This window comes from Oncorhynchus nerka, linkage group LG20 (genome assembly GCF_034236695.1).
Source record: "Oncorhynchus nerka isolate Pitt River linkage group LG20, Oner_Uvic_2.0, whole genome shotgun sequence".
In the NCBI taxonomy this organism is placed as follows: domain Eukaryota; kingdom Metazoa; phylum Chordata; class Actinopteri; order Salmoniformes; family Salmonidae; genus Oncorhynchus; species Oncorhynchus nerka.
Window position 1 is genome coordinate 90,724,633 of NC_088415.1, and position 20,763 is coordinate 90,745,395.

The 20,763-nt window shown below is 46.1% G+C and overlaps 1 protein-coding gene across 1 annotated transcript in view; it reads right to left on the reverse strand.

Moving 5' to 3' along the window:
* Window positions 1-918: 918 nt before the first annotated feature.
* The window catches only part of LOC115117137 (netrin-G1-like), a 44,900-nt gene continuing 25,055 nt past the window's right edge, over window positions 919-20,763 (reverse strand). The window contains exon 2 of the mRNA XM_029645599.2: window positions 919-1,566. Within this exon, the coding sequence (XP_029501459.2) occupies window positions 919-1,566 (648 nt within the window). The remainder of the gene's footprint in view (window positions 1,567-20,763) is intronic.

Genomic DNA, 20,763 nt, shown 5'->3' on the forward strand with positions numbered 1-20,763 from the left:
ATCTCTCTAAACCGTTGGGAATCTCCTGATGGGGGGTGGATGTCAAATTTAAATGTAAAGATGGATGTCAAATTTAAACCTGGCCTTAGTTCTAAATGGCACTCTATTCCCTATATAGCACACTACGTAGTGAATATGGTGTAATTTGGGACGTACACCTGTTAATTACAGGGGTCATAGCCATGTGTCCAGGCCCCGTCCTAGTCATTATTAGAATGCGTCAGAGCATTCAGCTCATACAAAATGAATCAAAACTAATATGATTTTAAAAGAGAGGTTGAGGCGAAGCGTTAAGGGGTTTACTCTGCCCAAAATCTGTCCACGAAAATAAAAGTGAGGAATTTTGGAACGGAGGTCAATGAGAGAGTGTCGAATTTGGTCAACAAAAATGTTTGTTTTTTATTGCTAATTTGCTATGTGAGGCTAATTTAATGGAATATACGTTTCATAATGGTTAGGTTGTTGCAAATGCACTGATATAAGTGGACACACATGGTATTTTCGTCAACTTTGAAAATACTACTTTATATCAGAGTTGCCCACCTCTCATTGTTTAGAATGGTCCCACCTGATCTAGACATCTCCCGTATGCCTTCCATCTTTGAGGAAATGTCTATTGTTAGAGTGGTCACTCGACTATCTTGTCAATATAATAGATCATCTTTGATTTTCATTTGAATATTAAAGGGATCATTCGGAATTTTGGCAATGAGGCCCTGTATCTACTTCCCCAGAGTCAGATCAACTTGTGGATACCATTTTTTTTTATGTCTCTGTGTCCAGTATGAAAGAAGTTAGAGGTAGTTTTGCGAGCCAATGCTAACAAGTGTTAGCACAAAGGTATCTGCTAGCATGCTAGAGTGATATAACACACCTGTAAAGGGAAATCAAGACTAAATAAAGATAAAAGCAACTCTCTCACCTTCCCTGCACCTTGATGTCAGAGATGGCGTAGAAGTATCGGGACAAGTTGTTTTCATCCACCATGGTGGACCCGGTGGCCGGTTTCAGCAGCCGTATCCTGAGGTCCGTCACAGTGAAGAAGTCCCGTAGGTTCCTGGTGGTGTCCAGTTGACCGTAGAGCGACGCCATGTTGTACAACTGCAGCCCGGCGAACAGCGCGAACCGGTCCTTGATCTCGAAGCGGACTGTTTTATCGTACTTCCACACGTAGCCTCGGGAGTAGTCCTCAGTACAGATAATGTCGAGGAGGGTTCGCTGGGTCAGCTCGTTGACCGTCTTGGGGTCCATGGTAAATGCGTCGAGGCAGTCGGTAGCGTAAAACTGGTAAGGGGTCCAGGTTTTACCGTAGTCTAGCGATTTCTCCAGAAGCATCTGCTCGGGGCGGCCGGACTCAAAGGTGAGGACGATGTCGTCCGTCAGCTCGATAGTTTTGTTCCAGGACAGCGTGATGTTGACCTCCAGGGGTTTGGGGTACTTCTTCCAGGAACTGGACTGCCAGAAGGTTGTTGGGTTGCGGCCCTCGAAGTCGAACATGAGCTCCGAAGGGTGGGCTAGTTCATCTGTGGAGGAGTCACACTCGTTGTTGCACATGTAAGGGTTTTCCTGTGGGGGGGAATAGAGGTGGAGAACACAGGTTGAAACCTTAGACATTACCCAGTATCGGGGGGGAATAGAGTTGGAGAACACAGGTTGAAACCTTAGACATTACCCAGTATCGGGGGGGATAGAGGTGGAGAACACAGGTTGAAACCTTAGACATGACCCAGTATCGGGGGGGGGATAGAGTTGGAGAACACAGGTTGAAACCTTAGACATTACCCGGTATCAACATATCTGCAATCTACTCTGGACTGACAGGAACTCACTCATTTAGGGACTCATTCACACACACTAATCATCAAACATCTGTACACTAGTGATGTCACCTACTGCTGGTGGAGGAGTGGAACTACACCATATTTCAAACCTGCTCCTTACGCAGTAATATACTGTCCTGTATATTCAATCCACCACTGTCCTCTACTTAGTAATATACTGTCCTGTATTCAACCCACCACTGTCCTCTACTTGGTAATATACTGTCCTGTATTCCATCCACCACTGTCCTCTACTTGGTAATATACTGTCCTGTATTCCAACCACCACTGTCCTCTACTTGGTAATATACTGTCCTGTATTCCATCCACCACTGTCCTCTACTTGGTAATATACTGTCCTGTATTCCAACCACCACTGTCCTCTACTTGGTAATATACTGTCCTGTATTCCATCCACCACTGTCCTCTACTTGGTAATATACTGTCCTGTATTCCAACCACCACTGTCCTCTACTTGGTAATATACTGTCCTGTATTCCAACCACCACTGTCCTCTACTTGGTAATATACTGTCCTGTATTCAACCCACCACTGTCCTCTACTTGGTAATATACTGTCCTGTATTCCAACCACCACTGTCCTCTACTTGGTAATATACTGTCCTGTATTCCATCCACCACTGTCCTCTACTTGGTAATATACTGTCCTGTATTCCATCCACCACTGTCCTCTACTTGGTAATATACTGTCCTGTATTCCAACCACCACTGTCCTCTACTTGGTAATATACTGTCCTGTATTCCAACCACCACTGTCCTCTACTTGGTAATATACTGTCCTGTATTCCATCCACCACTGTCCTCTACTTGGTAATATACTGTCCTGTATTCCATCCACCACTGTCCTCTACTTGGTAATATACTGTCCTGTATTCAACCCACCACTGTCCTCTACTTAGTAATATACTGTCCTGTATTCAACCCACCACTGTCCTCTACTTGGTAATATACTGTCCTGTATTCCAACCACCACTGTCCTCTACTGTCCTGTCCTCTACCACTGTCCTCTACTTGGTAATATACTGTCCTGTATTCCATCCACCACTGTCCTCTACTTGGTAATATACTGTCCTGTATTCAATCCAACACTCTGGTAGGTCTCTAGTCGACTCTACCACCCAAATTGCCTGTGTGATTTATATTCCTGCTGATCCTCTAGTGTAGATGGGAGAAGAATCCTCAATGACTGTCTCTTATGAAACACTGCTGAGAAATATACATATATTTGCCTGCTCAACCGAGGCCCAGCACGACTGTGTGTGTGTGTGCGTGCTGTGTGTGTGTGTGTGTGTGTGTGTGTGTGTGTGTGTGTGTGTGTGTAATGTGTGTGTCTGTTTATGTGTGTGTGTGTGTGCCTGAAAGAGTGTTTTAAACACACTCATATTGACATTCATCTCACCTCTACTCTATACAACATTGAGGCCAGCTGCAGATGAGATTTTGATCAGCTATAAACGTCTAGCAAAGCCTGTCATGATTTCAAAATGCTAATGCTGGCTATTTAAAAAAAAAACGTTAACAGTATTTCCCATTCTTCTTCTTGTGGCAGTATGATTATGAAGTTATGATAAATCCAACACATTTCAAACCATACTTCATGTTTGACAAGAGGCATGTTCACTACATCACAGAACACTGATAAACACTGTACTAATATTTTGAACTCATCGAGCACAAATACAGGTCTGACTGCCTGTTCATTCACAATGTAGGACTCGGGCATCTTGTATTTCAAATGGTTGTGTTTGGACTTGAGTCCATTTGATGCTTTGCAAGATGAGAGGCAAGATTCCACTAGATAGGAGCCTATCTAGCCAGTCGGTTAGTCATTTATATATCGGCAGGCCTCGCTGGTGTTTTCATCAGGAACATGTCACCAGGCCTCTGCTCCTACTGATGTTAGATAAGGATAAGGACTTACATGATACGGCTGAACATGGCTGAGGTGTCCTGGGTTAGCAGGGTTGGCTGACTGAGGTAAGTGGTTTTGTTTCCATGACTAGCACCTAATAGGTGTCGGGTGATACAATTCTTAATCAAATCAAATTTATTTATGAAGCCCTTCTTACATCAGCTGATATCTCAATGTGCTGTACAGAAACCCAGCCTAAATCCCCAAACAGAAAGCAATGCAGGTGTAGATGTGTGGGGGCTGTGCTTTGGCAAAGTGGGTGGGGTTATATCCTTCCTGTTTGGCCCTGTCCGCCTAGTTGAAAAGCCTCCACTCCCTAGAAAGGCAGGAACCTCCTGTCCTATTCGGAAGAAACCTCCTTCTCTCTTTCTTTCTCTCTCTCGGAGAGCCCCTAGGAACCAGGCTACCTGAGGGACTGGCCCCAGTCCTCTTCTGGCTGTTTCAACTGCCGGGTGGAGATTATAACAGAACATGGTCAAGATGTTCAAATGTTCATAGATGACAAGCAGGGTCAAATAATAATAATCACAGTGGTTGTCGAGGGTGCAACAGGTCAGCACCTCAGGAGTAAATGTCCGTTGGCTTTTCACAGCCGATCATTCAGAGTATCTCTTATTCTTACTAGAGAGAGTTACAGTATGTTGAGACATGAGGGAGCGATGGAAGGAAGGGACTGGTGGCAGGAGAGGAAAGAGAGATAATAGAAAACAAGTTATGTTGAACCAGGGGGAAAGGCAGGAACCTAGAGACAGTCACAGGAGGGGGAAATGTAACAGAGAGTAGATATAGAGGAGGGAGGGAATGTGACAGAGAGTGGATATAATAAGAGACAGTCAGAGGAGGGAGGAGAATGTGACAGAGAGTGGATATTACTGAGAGACAGTCAGAGGAGGGAGGAAGGAATGTGACAGGAGAAAGTGGATAATAGAAAACAGTCATGTTGAACCAGGGGGTAGGACAGTCACAGGAGGGGGAATGTGACAGAGAGTAGATATATGAGAGACAGTCAGAGGAGGGAGGGAATGTGACAGAGAGTGGATATATGAGAGACAGTCAGAGGAGGAGGGAATGTGACAGAGAGTAGATATATGAGAGACAGTCAGAGGAGGGAGGGAATGTGACAGAGAGTAGATATATGAGAGACAGTCAGAGGAGGGAGGGAATGTGACAGAGAGTAGATATATGAGAGACAGTCAGAGGAGGGAGGGAATGTGACAGAGAGTAGATATATGAGAGACAGTCAGAGGAGGAGGGAATGTGACAGAGAGTAGATATATGAGAGACAGTCAGAGGAGGGAGGGAATGTGACAGAGAGTGGATATATGAGAGACAGTCAGAGGAGGGAGGAAGAGAGTGATGACAGAGAGGAGGATAATATGGCGGAAGATATGAGAGACAGTCAGAGGGATGTGAGAGACAGTGGATAGACAGTCAGAGGAGGGAGGGAATGTGACAGAGAGTAGATATAGAGAGACAGTCAGAGGAGGGAGGGAATGTGACAGAGAGTGGATATATGAGAGACAGTCAGAGGAGGGAGGGAATGTGACAGAGAGTAGATATATGAGAGACAGTCAGAGGAGGGAGGGAATGTGACAGAGAGTAGATATATGAGAGACAGTCAGAGGAGGGAGGGAATGTGACAGAGAGTAGATATATGAGAGACAGTCAGAGGAGGGAGGGAATGTGACAGAGAGTAGATATATGAGAGACAGTCAGAGGAGGGAGGGAATGTGACAGAGAGTGGATATATGAGAGACAGTCAGAGGAGGGAGGGAATGTGACAGAGAGTGGATATATGAGAGACAGTCAGAGGAGGGAGGGAATGTGACAGAGAGTGGATATATGAGAGACAGTCAGAGGAGGGAGGGAATGTGACAGAGGGTAGATATATGAGAGACAGTCAGAGGAGGGAGGGAATGTGACAGAGAGTAGATATATGAGAGACAGTCAGAGGAGGGAGGGAATGTGACAGAGGGTAGATATATGAGAGACAGTCAGAGGAGGGAGGGAATGTGACAGAGAGTGGATATATGGCGGAAGAGAGACAGTCAGAGGGATGTGAGAGACAGTAGAGAGACAGTCAGAGGAGGGAGGGAATGTGACAGAGAGTGGATATATGAGAGACAGTCAGAGGAGGGAGGGAATGTGACAGAGAGTAGATATATGAGAGACAGTCAGAGGGATGTGAGAGACAGTAGAGAGACAGTCAGAGGGATGTGAGAGACAGTAGAGAGACAGTCAGAGGGATGGGAGAGACAGTCAGAGGGATGTGAGAGACAGTAGAGAGACAGTCAGAGGGATGTGAGAGACAGTAGAGAGACAGTCAGAGGAGGGAGGGAATGTGAAAGAGAGTAGATATATGGTGGGAGAGAGACAGTCAGAGGAGGGAGGGAATGTGACAGAGAGTGGATATATGGCGGAAGAGAGACAGTCAGAGGGATGTGAGAGACAGTAGAGAGACAGTCAGAGGAGGGAGGGAATGTGACAGAGAGTGGATATATGGCGGGAGAGAGACAGTCAGAGGGATGTGAGAGACAGTAGAGAGACAGTCAGAGGAGGGAGGGAACGTGACAGAGAGTAGATATATGGTGGGAGAGAGACAGTCAGAGGGATGTGAGAGACAGTAGAGAGACAGTCAGAGGGATGTGAGAGACAGTAGAGAGACAGTCAGAGGGATGTGAGAGACAGTCAGAGGGATGTGAGAGACAGGAGAGAGACAGTCAGAGGGATGTGAGAGACAGTCAGAGGGATGTGAGAGACAGGAGAGAGACAGTCAGAGGGATGTGAGAGACAGTACAGAGACAGTCAGAGGGATGTGAGAGACAGGAGAGAGACAGGGAGGTCGCGGGGAAAGAATGGATATGATATTGTACACTGTAGGTAGTTGTTGGTGGTTCAGGAACAGTATTTTTTATTTTTTATTATTTAACTAGGCAAGTCAGTTAAGAACAAATTCTTAAATACAATGACGGCCTACCAGGGAACAGTGGCTTGTGCCTTGTTCAGAGGCAGAATGACAGATTTTTTAACTTGTCAGCTCAGGGATTTGATCCAGCATCCTTTTGGATTCTGACCCAACACACTAACCACTAGGCTACAAACAGTAATAGGTAGGTTGTTGATGGTTTAGGGACAAAACAGGTAGGTAGTTGTAGGATTAGGGACAGTAATATGTGGGTAGTTGTTGGTTCAGGGACAGTAACAGGTAGGTAGTTGTTGGTTCAGGGACAGTAATAGGTAGGTAGTTGTTGGTTCAGGGACAGTAATAGGTAGGTAGTTGTTGGTAGGTAGTTGTTGGTTCAGGGACAGTAATAGGTAGGTAGTTGTTGGTTCAGGGACAGTAATTGGAAGGTAGTTGTTTGTTCAGGGACAGTAACAGGTAGGTAGTTGTTGGTAGGTAGTTGTTGGTTGAGGGACAGTAATAGGTAGGTAGTTGTTGGTTGAGGGACAGTAATAGGTAGGTAGTTGTTGGTAGGTAGTTGTTGGTTCAGGGACAGTAATAGGTAGGCAGTTGTTGGTAGGTGTTGTTGGTTCAGGGACAGTAATTGGAAGGTAGTTGTTGGTTCAGGGACAGTAATAGGTAGGTAGTTGTTGGTTCAGGGACAGTAATTGGAAGGTAGTTGTTGGTTCAGGGACAGTAATAGGTAGGTAGTTGTTGGTTCAGGGACAGTAATAGGTAGGCAGTTGTTGGTAGGTAGTTGTTGGTTCAGGGACAGTAATAGGTAGGTAGTTGTTGGTAGGTGTTGTTGGTTCAGGGACAGTAATAGGTAGGTAGTTGTTGGTTCAGGGACAGTAATTGGAAGGTAGTTGTTGGTTCAGGCACAGTAATAGGTAGGTAGTTGTTGGTAGGTAGTTGTAGGTTCAGGGACAGTAATAGGTAGGCAGTTGTTGGTAGGTAGTTGTTGGTTCAGGGACAGTAATAGGTAGGCAGTTGTTGGTAGGTAGTTGTTGGTTCAGGGACAGTAATAGGTAGGTAGTTGTTGGTAGGTAGTTGTTGGTTCAGGGACAGTAATTGGAAGGTAGTTGTTGGTTCAGGGACAGTAATTGGAAGGTAGTTGTTGGTTCAGGGACAGTAATTGGAAGGCAGTTGTTGGTTCAGGGACAGTAATAGGTAGGCAGTTGTTGGTAGGTAGTTGTTGGTTCAGGGACAGTAATAGGTAGGCAGTTGTTGGTAGGTAGTTGTTGGTTCAGGGACAGTAACAGGTAGGTAGTTGTTGGTAGGTAGTTGTTGGTTTAGGGACAGTAATAGGTAGGTAGTTGTTGGTAGGTAGTTGTTGGTTCAGGGACAGTAATAGGTAGGTAGTTGTTGGTTCAGGGACAGTAATAGGTAGGTAGTTGTTGATAGGTAGTTGTTGGTTCAGGGACAGTAATAGGTAGGTAGTTGTTGGTTCAGGGACAGTAATAGGTAGGTAGTTGTTGGTTCAGGGACAGTAATAGGTAGGTAGTTGTTGGTTCAGGGACAGTAATAGGTAGGTAGTTGTTGGTTCAGGGACAGTAATAGGTAGGTAGTTGTTGGTTCAGGGACAGTAATAGGTAGGTAGTTGTTGGTTTAGGGACAGTAATAGGTAGGTAGTTGTTGGTTCAGGGACAGTAATAGGTAGGTAGTTGTTGATAGGTAGTTGTTGGTTCAGGGACAGTAATAGGTAGGTAGTTGTTGGTTCAGGGACAGTAACAGGTAGGTAGTTGTTGGTAGGTAGTTGTTGGTAGGTAGTTGTTGGTTCAGGGACAGTAACAGGTAGGTAGTTGTTGGTAGGTAGTTGTTGGTTCAGGGACAGTAATAGGTAGGTAGTTGTTGGTTCAGGGACAGTAATAGGTAGGTAGTTGTTGGTAGGTAGTTGTTGGTTCAGGGACAGTAATAGGAAGGTAGTTGTTGGTAGGTAGTTGTTGGTTCAGGGACAGTAATAGGTAGGTAGTTGTTGGTAGGTAGTTGTAGGTTCAGGGACAATAACAGGTAGGTAGTTGTTGGTTCAGGGACAGTAATAGGTAGGTAGTTGTTGGTTCAGGGACAGTAATAGGTAGGTAGTTGTTGGTAGGTAGTTGTTGGTTCAGGGACAGTAATAGGTAGGTAGTTGTTGGTTCAGGGACAGTAACAGGTAGGTAGTTGTTGGTTCAGGGACAGTAATAGGTAGGTAGTTGTTGGTTCAGGGACAGTAACAGGTAGGTAGTTGTTGGTAGGTAGTTGTTGGTTTAGGGACAGTAACAGGTAGGTAGTTGTTGGTTCAGGGACAGTAATAGGTAGGCAGTTGTTGGTTCAGGGAGAGTAACAGGTAGGTAGTTGTTGGTTCAGGGACAGTAATAGGTAGGTAGTTGTTGGTAGGTGTTGTAGGTTCAGGGAGAGTAACAGGTAGGTAGTTGTTGGTTCAGGGACAGTAACAGGTAGGTAGTTGTTGGTAGGTAGTTGTTGGTTCAGGGACAGTAATAGGTAGGTAGTTGTTGGTAGGTGTTGTAGGTTCAGGGAGAGTAACAGGTAGGTAGTTGTTGGTAGGTAGTTGTTGGTTAAGGGACAGTAATAGGTAGGTAGTTGTTGGTAGGTAGTTGTAGGTTCAGGGAGAGTAACCGGTAGGTAGTTGTTGGTTCAGGGACAGTAACAGGTAGGTAGTTGTTGGTAGGTAGTTGTTGGTTCAGGGACAGTAATAGGTAGGTAGTTGTTGGTTCAGGGACAGTAATAGGTAGGTAGTTGTTGGTTCAGGGACAGTAATAGGTAGGTAGTTGTTGGTTCAGGGACAGTAACAGGTAGGTAGTTGTTGGTTTAGGGACAGTAATAGGTAGGTAGTTGTTGATAGGTAGTTGTTGGTTCAGGGACAGTAATAGGTAGGTAGTTGTTGGTTCAGGGACAGTAATAGGTAGGTAGTTGTTGATAGGTAGTTGTTGGTTCAGGGACAGTAACAGGTAGGTAGTTGTTGGTTCAGGGACAGTAACAGGTAGGTAGTTGTTGGTTCAGGGACAGTAATAGGTAGGTAGTTGTTGGTTCAGGGACAGTAATAGGTAGGTAGTTGTTGGTTCAGGGACAGTAATAGGTAGGTAGTTGTTGATAGGTAGTTGTTGGTTCAGGGACAGTAATAGGTAGGTAGTTGTTGGTTCAGGGACAGTAATAGGTAGGTAGTTGTTGATAGGTAGTTGTTGGTTCAGGGACAGTAACAGGTAGGTAGTTGTTGGTAGGTAGTTGTTGGTTCAGGGACAGTAATAGGTAGGTAGTTGTTGGTTCAGGGACAGTAATAGGTAGGTGTTGTTGGTTCAGGGACAGTAATAGGTAGGTAGTTGTTGATAGGTAGTTGTTGGTTCAGGGACAGTAATAGGAAGGTAGTTGTTGGTTTAGGGACAGTAATAGGTAGGCAGTTGTTGGTAGGTAGTTGTTGGTTCAGGGACAGTAATAGGTAGGTGTTGTTGGTTCAGGGACAGTAATAGGTAGGTAGTTGTTGGTTCAGGGACAGTAATAGGTAGGTAGTTGTTGGTTCAGGGACAGTAATAGGTAGGTAGTTGTTGGTTCAGGGACAGTAATAGGTAGGCAGTTGTTGGTTCAGGGACAGTAATAGGTAGGTAGTTGTTGGTAGGTAGTTGTTGGTTCAGGGACAGTAATAGGTAGGCAGTTGTTGGTAGGTAGTTGTTGGTTCAGGGACAGTAATAGGTATTTAGTTGTTGGTTCAGGGACAGTAATAGGGGGGTAGTTGTTGGTAGGTAGTTGTTGGTTCAGGGACAGTAATAGGTAGGTAGTTGTTGGTTCAGGGACAGTAATAGGTAGGTAGTTGTTGGTTCAGGGACAGTAATAGGTAGGTAGTTGTTGGTAGGTAGTTGTTGGTTCAGGGACAGTAATAGGTAGGTAGTTGTTGGTAGGTAGTTGTTGGTTCAGGGACAGTAATAGGTAGGCAGTTGTTGGTTCAGGGACAGAAAATGGAAGGTAGTTCTTGGTTCAGGGACAGTAATAGGTAGGTAGTTGTTGGTAGGTAGTTGTTGGTTCAGGGACAGTAATAGGTAGGTAGTTGTTGGTTCAGGGACAGTAATTGGAAGGTAGTTGTTGGTTCAGGGACAGTAATAGGTAGGTAGTTGTTGGTTCAGGGAGAGTAATAGGTAGGTAGTTGTAGGTTTAGGGACAGTAACAGGTAGGTAGTTGTTGGTTCAGGGACAGTAACAGGTAGGCAGTTGTTGGTTCAGGGACAGTAACAGGTAGGCAGTTGTTGGTTCAGGGACAGTAATAGGTAGGTAGTTGTTGTTCAGGCACAGTAATAGGTAGGTAGTTGTTGGTAGGTAGTTGTTGGTTCAGGGACAGTAATAGGTAGGTAGTTGTTGGTTCAGGGACAGTAATAGGTAGGTAGTTGTTGGTAGGTGTTGTTGGTTCAGGGACAGTAATAGGTAGGTAGTTGTTGGTTCAGGGACAGTAACAGGTAGGTAGTTGTTGGTAGGTAGTTGTTGGTAGGTAGTTGTTGGTAGGTAGTTGTTGGTTCAGGGACAGTAACAGGTAGGTAGTTGTTGGTAGGTGTTGTAGGTTCAGGGAGAGTAACAGGTAGGTAGTTGTTGGTTCAGGGACAGTAACAGGTAGGTAGTTGTTGGTAGGTAGTTGTTGGTTCAGGGACAGTAACAGGTAGGTAGTTGTTGGTTCAGGGACAGTAATAGGTAGGCAGTTGTTGGTAGGTAGTTGTTGGTTCAGGGACAGTAATAGGTAGGTAGTTGTTGGTTCAGGGACAGTAATAGGTAGGCAGTTGTTGGTAGGTGTTGTTGGTTCAGGGACAGTAATAGGTAGGTAGTTGTTGGTTCAGGGACAGTAATAGGTAGGTAGTTGTTGGTAGGTAGTTGTTGGTTTAGGGACAGTAATAGGTAGGTAGTTGTTGGTTCAGGGACAGTAATAGGTAGGCAGTTGTTGGTAGGTGTTGTTGGTTCAGGGACAGTAATTGGAAGGTAGTTGTTGGTTTAGGGACAGTAATAGGTAGGTAGTTGTTGGTAGGTGTTGTTGGTTCAGGGACAGTAATAGGTAGGTAGTTGTTGGTTCAGGGACAGTAATAGGTAGGCAGTTGTTGGTAGGTAGTTGTAGGTTCAGGGACAGTAATAGGTAGGCAGTTGTTGGTAGGTGTTGTTGGTTCAGGGACAGTAACAGGTAGGTAGTTGTTGGTAGGTGTTGTTGGTTCAGGGACAGTAATTGGAAGGTAGTTGTTGGTAGGTAGTTGTAGGTTCAGGGACAGTAATAGGTAGGTAGTTGTTGGTTCAGGGACAGTAATAGGTAGGTAGTTGTTGATAGGTAGTTGTTGGTTCAGGGACAGTAATTGGAAGGTAGTTGTTGGTAGGTAGTTGTAGGTTCAGGGACAGTAATAGGTTGGTAGTTGTTGGTTCAGGGACAGTAATAGGTAGGTAGTTGTTGGTAGGTAGTTGTTGGTAGGTAGTTGTTGGTTCAGGGACAGTAATAGGTAGGTAGTTGTTGGTAGGTAGTTGTTGGTTCAGGGACAGTAACAGGTAGGTAGTTGATGGTAGGTAGTTGTAGGTTCAGGGACAGTAATAGGTAGGTAGTTGTTGGTTCAGGGACAGTAATAGGTAGGTAGTTGTTGGTAGGCAGTTGTTGGTTCAGGGACAGTAATAGGTACGTAGTTGTTGGTAGGTAGTTGTTGGTTCAGGGACAGTAACAGGTTGGTAGTTGATGGTAGGTAGTTGTTGGTTCAGGGACAGTAACAGGTAGGTAGTTGTTGGTTCAGGGACAGTAACAGGTAGGTAGTTGTTGGTTCAGGGACAGTAATAGGTACGTAGTTGTTGGTAGGTAGTTGTAGGTTCAGGGAGAGTAACAGGTAGGTAGTTGTTGGTTCAGGGAGAGTAACAGGTAGGTAGTTGTTGGTTCAGGGACAGTAATAGGTAGGTAGTTGTTGGTTCAGGGACAGTAATAGGTACGTAGTTGTTGGTAGGTAGTTGTAGGTTCAGGGAGAGTAACAGGTAGGTAGTTGTAGGTTCAGGGAGAGTAACAGGTAGGTAGTTGTAGGTTCAGGGACAGTAATAGGTAGGTAGTTGTTGGTAGGTGTTGTTGGTTCAGGGACAGTAATAGGTAGGTGTTGTTGGTTCAGGGACAGTAATAGGTAGGTAGTTGTTGGTAGGTAGTTGTAGGTTCAGGGAGAGTAACAGGTAGGTAGTTGTTGGTTCAGGGACAGTAATAGGTAGGTAGTTGTTGGTAGGTAGTTGTTGGTTCAGGGACAGTAACAGGTTGGTAGTTGTTGGTAGGTAGTTGTTGGTTCAGGGACAGTAATAGGTAGGTAGTTGTTGGTTCAGGGACAGTAATAGGTAGGTAGTTGTTGGTAGGTAGTTGTTGGTTCAGGGACAGTAACAGGTTGGTAGTTGTTGGTAGGTGTTGTTGATTCAGGGACAGTAATAGAAAGGTAGTTGTTGGTTCAGAAACACACCCCATTCATTTGGGATGTCACTCACAACGAAGCTGTGACTTCCTTGAAAAACCAGCTTTGCAAAGCACCCTGCTTGGTATACCCCAACAAAGACAAGACATTATTTTTGGAAGTCGGTTTCTTAGAGCACTGCCTTAGCGCTGGGTTGTACCAAAAATACCACCAAGACAAACGTGTGGTAGCTTACGTGAGCAAAACACTCAACCCTGCTGAACACAAATACTCAGACTGCGAAAAAGCGTTGCTGTCGACAGTCTGGGCAATCAAACACTTCACCAGTTATGTCGGCGGACAAAAGGTGATCATAGAAACATGTCACCAGTCTGTGACTTTTCTGAAAAGCCTACGAATCCGTGAGGGTGCTATACACAACAGCAGGATAGCGGCTTGGCTTATGACGCTGCAGAGCCATGATGTAGTAATCAACTACGAATCCGTGAGGGTGCTGTACACAACAGCAGGATAGCGGCTTGGCTTATGATGCTGCAGAGCCATGATGTAGTAATCAACTACGCATCCGTGAGGGTGCTGTACACAACAGCAGGATAGTGGCTTGGCTTATGACGCTGCAGAGCCATGATGTAGTAATCAACTACGCAAAAGCGAAAGCCTTTGGGCAGTGCTTTGGCGGTGTGTCAACGCTGTGGTGATGATGAAACCGACTCCGCTCCACCCCCTCGTGACATCGCTCCGCCATTGCCTTCAAACCATCACTACTTCGAAGAGAACGTGTCTTGACAGGCCGATGGCATTTGTAGTTGGCTATTCTTACCGCCATCTAGACCACTTACAAGCTGGGGTGGGATTGGTATGGCACAACGACATTCCGTGCAAACCACTTCAATTCCAGCTTGGCAACAAGACCAGACAGTTTGCAGAAGTGGCTGGCGAGCTGATCATCCTGCAAATGGCGGTGAAACACGAATTGTCAGAACTGGAGATCCACCAACTCAAACTACGTGAGACTCACCTTCTTATGCCACTTGCCGTTTTGGAAAAAAAAGCACATGACTACTTCAAGTGGTAAAGAGATGAAAAACAAAGAGCTCATTCTTGCTTGTGATTAACCTCATCACCGAACACGACATACTGGAAGAAATTGGAATTGGAAGAAAGTCAAGGGACACTCCAAATTACCTGGTCGTGACAAACTTGGCAACGACCATGACGACAGCATGGCGAAATCCAGTGAAATTTACGGCACCCCTTGGGTGTTTGATGTACCGCGTAGCCATGTAGCACTACAGGAAACGTCTTCGCACGAACATCATGTGTCGCTAACGCATTCATTCATGAATGGCAACCTGGTAGCAATGCAACACCAAGATGAGTCCCTCGCCACTGCAATGGCGTTCCTGATGGATCCTGTCAACCACCCAGTGTCAGAACTGGCCACCCAGTGTCAGAACTGGCTTTCGCTGTATGCAACTAAACAGTAACTCACACTTGTAGATGACCTACTGGTGTATATTTCAGAAACCGACACTGTTCGAAGGTGGTGGTTCCTAAAACACAGAGGGGGATAATGTTAGCCCATGCCCACGACGAGCCATGTGGAGGCCATAGGGGGGGTCAAAGGCTACATGTGAAACATTGCGACAGCTGGCCTCACATAGAACAAGACGTGGCACAGTACGTGAGGGGTTGTCTAGTTTGCTGCCAGTTTCAACCCTCCAAGCCACGTCACAGAGCAACCCTGCAATGCAAAGTTGTCTCTTACCCATGGAGCTCGATCCAGATTGAGTGTGTCGGCCCAGTTGCCAGGTCGGCCAGAGGCACAGTGACTTGCGCATTCACAAAGTGGGTGGAGTGCCTGCCGGCGACCAATGACACAGCGGAAACCACGGCCGTTCTTTTGCTAAACCACATTTTCAGTTGTTTCGGCCTGCCAGCAGAAACCGCGGACAGCGACAGAGGAACTAACTTTTCGGCAGCTGTAATGACCGAACTGTGGAGGCTTCTGGGAGTCAAAGCTAAACTCCACATCGCATACCACCCTAGGAGCTCGGGGAGGGTAGAAAGGAGCAACCAAACAATCGTCAGAATCTTGAGGAAATATGTGGCAGCCAACCACAAAGATTGGCACCTCAAACTCCTCACTCATCCCATTGGTACTGATGGCGATCAGAGCCACACGCAACAGGTCTACAGGAATAACACCCTTCGAGATGATGACGGAACGGCAAATGACACTTCCACTGCATATCCTGTACCAACCAGGAGATGTCGCCGCAGCCACCGCCTACACGGCTCATCAATACATGACCGACTTGCGTAACCATCTCCAGACTACCTTTGCGTATGCTCAAGGACAGTTGGAATGAAGTGCAGAAGGTGAAAAGACCTATTACGACAAAAAAGCCTCACACCAGGTGTGGATAAGGTGGATAAGGTGTGGTACTACATATACATCAAACCCGCAGGCGTCGCAACAAAGTTCCTGCCCCACTGGACGGGGCCACACGAGATTGTGGTGAAGCTGTCACCTGTAGCTTACCATATCAGAATCAGCAAAACACCACATTAAAGTGGGTCCACCGGAACCAAATGAGGTTGTACACTCCCCCTGTGGGAATAGAAGGAGTGCTAGCCAGCACCGAATAGATAAAAAGCTAGGAAAGTCAGAGGTAGTAAGAAAATTCTTAAGTACCCTCAGCTGATCCCTTCCAGGAGATCAGTACATTGCACCTAAAACCTAACATTTATTCTCTTCCCAGCTACCAGATATACATCTGTTGTCACTATTTATATCGTCCTGCGCTGTACTGTTTCAAAATAATAAAAGCAGAAAAATAGTTGTCGAAACATTTTTGTTTACAAAAACAAATAACTGAAATAATCCAACAATCTCTGATTATGCATTTCTGTAGGATGGAGTTCCTTTGACTGATCCTGACTCTCTGCGCCCTGGTCAAAACCAACCCAGCAGACGTAATCACGAACGGACCCCTACGGGAATCGTTCTCCGCGACTTCTCATACACCCTCTGCAGAGTAAACACACGCAGAGGGTGTATGTCCGCCTAGATGCAGAGAATGTGTACCGCCAACACATTCCACCTGCGGCGCATTTGAGTTGGGCCGGGCCTGACTGGACCAGCCATGCAATTAGGCACGCCCAGCTAGACACTGCCCATATGTTGGCACAACTCCAAAAGTTCACAGTAACATTCAGAACTTTGCGAGCCCAGGCGAGAGAAACAATTCATCGGGGCGTTACTATCGATAGGGGCAGCCGTAGGGTCACTATTTGCCCTAGGTACCACTGCCGTCAACGCAGTCAGTCTAGCCACAGTCAAGAGGAATGTTAGGGAGATTACTGAAGAGATGCCACTTATCCAGCAGCAGATGAAAGCACAGGCCCTCAGGTTGCAACATGTGGGATAGTCTCTCCAGGACACTATTCTGGTGGTCAACACACACGCTTCTCTCCTGAACAAAACTATCCTGTCTGTAGGAAAGCTAGCAGAGGTCATGAACCATGACTATGCCCATGTCCAATTGGTTTGATTGTTACTGGAGGATTTTCTCCATGAAGTTAGCTCTTCTATGGACCACTTGGCCATGAATAGAATCCCCTGATATCTAGTGCCCCTCAATGGTGCACGACATATTGACCTCAGCTACTTCAACCACGATAAGGCCATTACAGTGACATTTGGCCTATAGTCTGGTGTCAGCCATTCCAATACACGTTGATGTTGATCGTAATGAAGTGGGTTTTCTACTGACGCTGCCGGTTGTTGAACTGGAGAATATCTATAGATTGAAAACGGTTCTCAATGTAGGATTTTGGCACGGCAGTACCCACGTAAAAATTGCCACGCCCCCAGTTGTAGCTTACCAGGAAGACAACCCAGATTTCTATCTCACCCTTAACCTGTTAACGCGTACACTAACCAAAGATGTCCACTACCTCTGTCCTAGCAAACCGTTTGTCAAGGATAACACTGAGCGTCTTTGTGGTATTAAAGCTATCACCAGCGAAGAACGCTGTAGAGCCAAACTAACAGCCAGGGATGGGGCCACCACCACACAAGTGTAGGTGGTAGGGAACCGATGGTTGGTCAACACACCGTTTACTTCCGCCACTATGACTTACGAACGCCATGACTCCATCACCCAATTGAACATCCCCAACCAGGCTGTTTTTGTTAAGGTACCAGAGGGGGCGATTATTCACATAGACGACCTCGCTCTATACCGACTTCCCGCCGACAGGATAGACACAGAGATTGAAATGCCTGACGCTTTTGCTAAACGTTCCCTTGAGTTACCACAAGCCATTCAAAACCAAAAATACAGTACGAGGGACCCATGGCGGTTGATCTTAGCGTACGGGATGAGGCACTTTTAGTTGACCCGACTAACTACTGACCAAAAGATTGGTCTGTCGCCCGCTCTTGGACGGTGCCGGACAGTATCCTGACTGTTACCATGGTCCTTGGTCTTATTCCCTTGGCGTGTGCACCTACTACGTACACAGGCGCACAAGTGCAATGGAAGACCTAATGAGGTCTTATACTAGGATCACCTGTGGGACGGAAACGATCCAGATTTTTGGAAAGTTGGCAATAGATCCTGAAACACCCTCAGGGGGCCCAGTCCCAGCCTCCTCTCCTGAACTCACTAGGTCAGCCCAGTAATGTCCCCATTGTAAGCTTTGGCCTTCAGGGGCCAAGTTTTTCCAAGTGCCTTTTATGTTTCTATTACAATGTTTTTATTTAATTTACTTAGGACACTTAGGAAGCAGTAGAGCCACAACGCCGCTTGTTTGGGGAGGAAATGTAATGATGTATTGCCTGAGTGTTGTGCATTATTAACGTCTGCCAAGTTACTGCCTAGGTCCACTAGCCGGGATAACCGGACGACAGGCCGGAACACAGAGCCACTCCCAGGTCCATTCTGGTGGTGATCCGCAGCTTGCGGAAATCCTACCAGAGTGAACCACCAAGGGGGGGACTGCTATGATGATCCACAAACGATGGTCATTCTTATGGTAGGTTGCAACCTGCAGAATCCTTCCAAGTTGAACCTACCAGAGGAAACTGTCATGACTGTCCTGATCAGGTTACAGGAGACCACAACCCTACAGATTATCTCCCACCCCCAACAGAGGAGGAGAGATCTAGGGGTCTGAAGATGTGGGGGTTTTATGACCCCTCACGCCCATGGTAAATCTTAGGCCACAGACAAAATTCCTTTGTCTTCTCTCTATGGAGAACCAGCCAGAACATTAAACATGAAATAAAGGGACTTTGGAACAATGGTTTCCGTCAGCCACAATGGTGGTCATGACGGTAGATGGAATATGAAAATGTATGTCATTTTTGTTTTGTTATTAAAAGGTTAATAGATTACGTTATTACGGAAACATTGTAACTTTAAGAGTTTTCCCAGTACATGCTTGATGTTTATACATTGTACGTTGTGTGGAGAATGTCCAAATCAAAGAGAATGTTTTGGTAAAGATGAAAGGTGAAGTTAGTTGTCTAAAATTGGATTGAGTAAAATCTAGACCTTGCCTCTTAACCTGGTACGCCCAGATAATTGCCCTAAAGGCGGTTACGCCCACTTCTGACCCGAGGGTATAAGACCTGTGAGTTAAGAATTAACATATCAGACTAAGTGACCCGAGCTGCAGCCGAGGTCTAAAAAGTCAACGAACCCAAAACAAGGTTGAAGACAAAGAAATATGTTTTCAACCCAAGCTACGGATGAGTAGCTGTGTCTAAGCGGGTGAATTCAAGTAGGCCCTCCTAGCCTCCACTCTCCATCAAATCGTGGTGTCTACACTTTTTCATTCCTACGCTGTGAGCTCTGAGCTACAGAGCTGCCTGTCCTCAGAAGACCCCTATCAGAGCAAAGGCGAGGAATCAGACCACTAAGCCAAAAGGACACTGACATCGTGAGGACAACCAGAGAGTTGCGCCGGAGAAGTGCGTCATTGAGAAGCCTAAACGACCCACGCGGAGATTCCCATCTGAGACCTCCCACACGTAATTACATCATTATATTCTGACCCATAAGAGCGGCAGTTTGGGGCAAGGCTAGGGTTAAAATAAGCATAGCTGACAAATGCACCCAAATGTATATTTCTCTCATGTACTTTCTCTTTTTCTCTCGCTTTTAAATCCCCATTTTTGGTAACGTGCCGTAGTGTGTTGGTCCGTTATACTAAGTTATAATCGATAGCCTAGACTGTGTTTTCAGTATGTGTATCTTTTATCATCATATTAGCTTTCTAGTAAATAAATAATCAACTAAGATGGGTGTGGTACGAACTCATTAGTGAGACCCAGGCACGAACTCATTGGTGAGACCCGGGTCCGAACTCATTGGTGAGACCCGGGTCCGAACTCATTGGTGAGACCCGGGTCCGAACTCATTGGTGAGACCCGGGTCCGTGCAGATTCCCGGGTTATGCGATGTTCAGAATGAGATTGTAGAGGAAACTGATTAATTAGGGACTGTTGTAAAATCAATATTCTGATATTCTTTGAGTTAATTTGGGAAATAGAAACTCAATTAAACTAATTTTCCCATGGTGCCCCAGGTTAATGAGTTAATAATTGCCTGATTAATTTAATCACGCAATTAGAAACCTTTAATCATTCGATGAGCAACAGCCGTCACATTAACTAATACTAACTAATACAACGTCACGACAACAGAGAGTACACAGTGGCAGAATACCTGACCACTGTGACTGACCCAAACTTAAGGAAAGCTTTGACTAAATTCCAAGCATCTGCCTCTAACCCTAGGAAGCTCTTTGCAACCTTCTCCTCCCTCCTGAATCCTCCTCCCCCTCCCCCCCTCCTCCCTCTCTGCAGATGACTTCGTCAACCATTTTGAAAAGAAGGTTGACGACATCCGATCCTCGTTTGCTAAGTCAAACGACACCGCTGGTTCTGCTCACACTGCCCTACCCTGTGCTCTGACCTCTTTCTCCCCCCTCTCTCCAGATGAAATCTCGCGTCTTGTGACGGCCGGCCGCCCAACAACCTGCCCGCTTGACCCTATCCCCTCCTCTCTTCTCCAGACCATTTCCGGAGACCTTCTCCCTTACCTCACCTCGCTCATCAACTCATCCCTGACCGCTGGCTACGTCCCTTCCGTCTTCAAGAGAGCGAGAGTTGCACCCCTTCTGAAAAAACCTACACTCGATCCCTCCGATGTCAACAACTACAGACCAGTATCCCTTCTTTCTTTTCTCTCCAAAACTCTTGAACGTGCCGTCCTTGGCCAGCTCTCCCGCTATCTCTCTCAGAATGACCTTCTTGATCCAAATCAGTCAGGTTTCAAGACTAGTCATTCAACTGAGACTGCTCTTCTCTGTATCACGGAGGCGCTCCGCACTGCTAAAGCTAACTCTCTCTCCTCTGCTCTCATCCTTCTAGACCTATCGGCTGCCTTCGATACTGTGAACCATCAGATCCTCCTCTCCACCCTCTCCGAGTTGGGCATCTCCGGCGCGGCCCACGCTTGGATTGCGTCCTACCTGACAGGTCGCTCCTACCAGGTGGCGTGGCGAGAATCCGTCTCCACACCACGTGCTCTCACCACTGGTGTCCCCCAGGGCTCTGTTCTAGGCCCTCTCCTATTCTCGCTATACACCAAGTCACTTGGCTCTGTCATAAC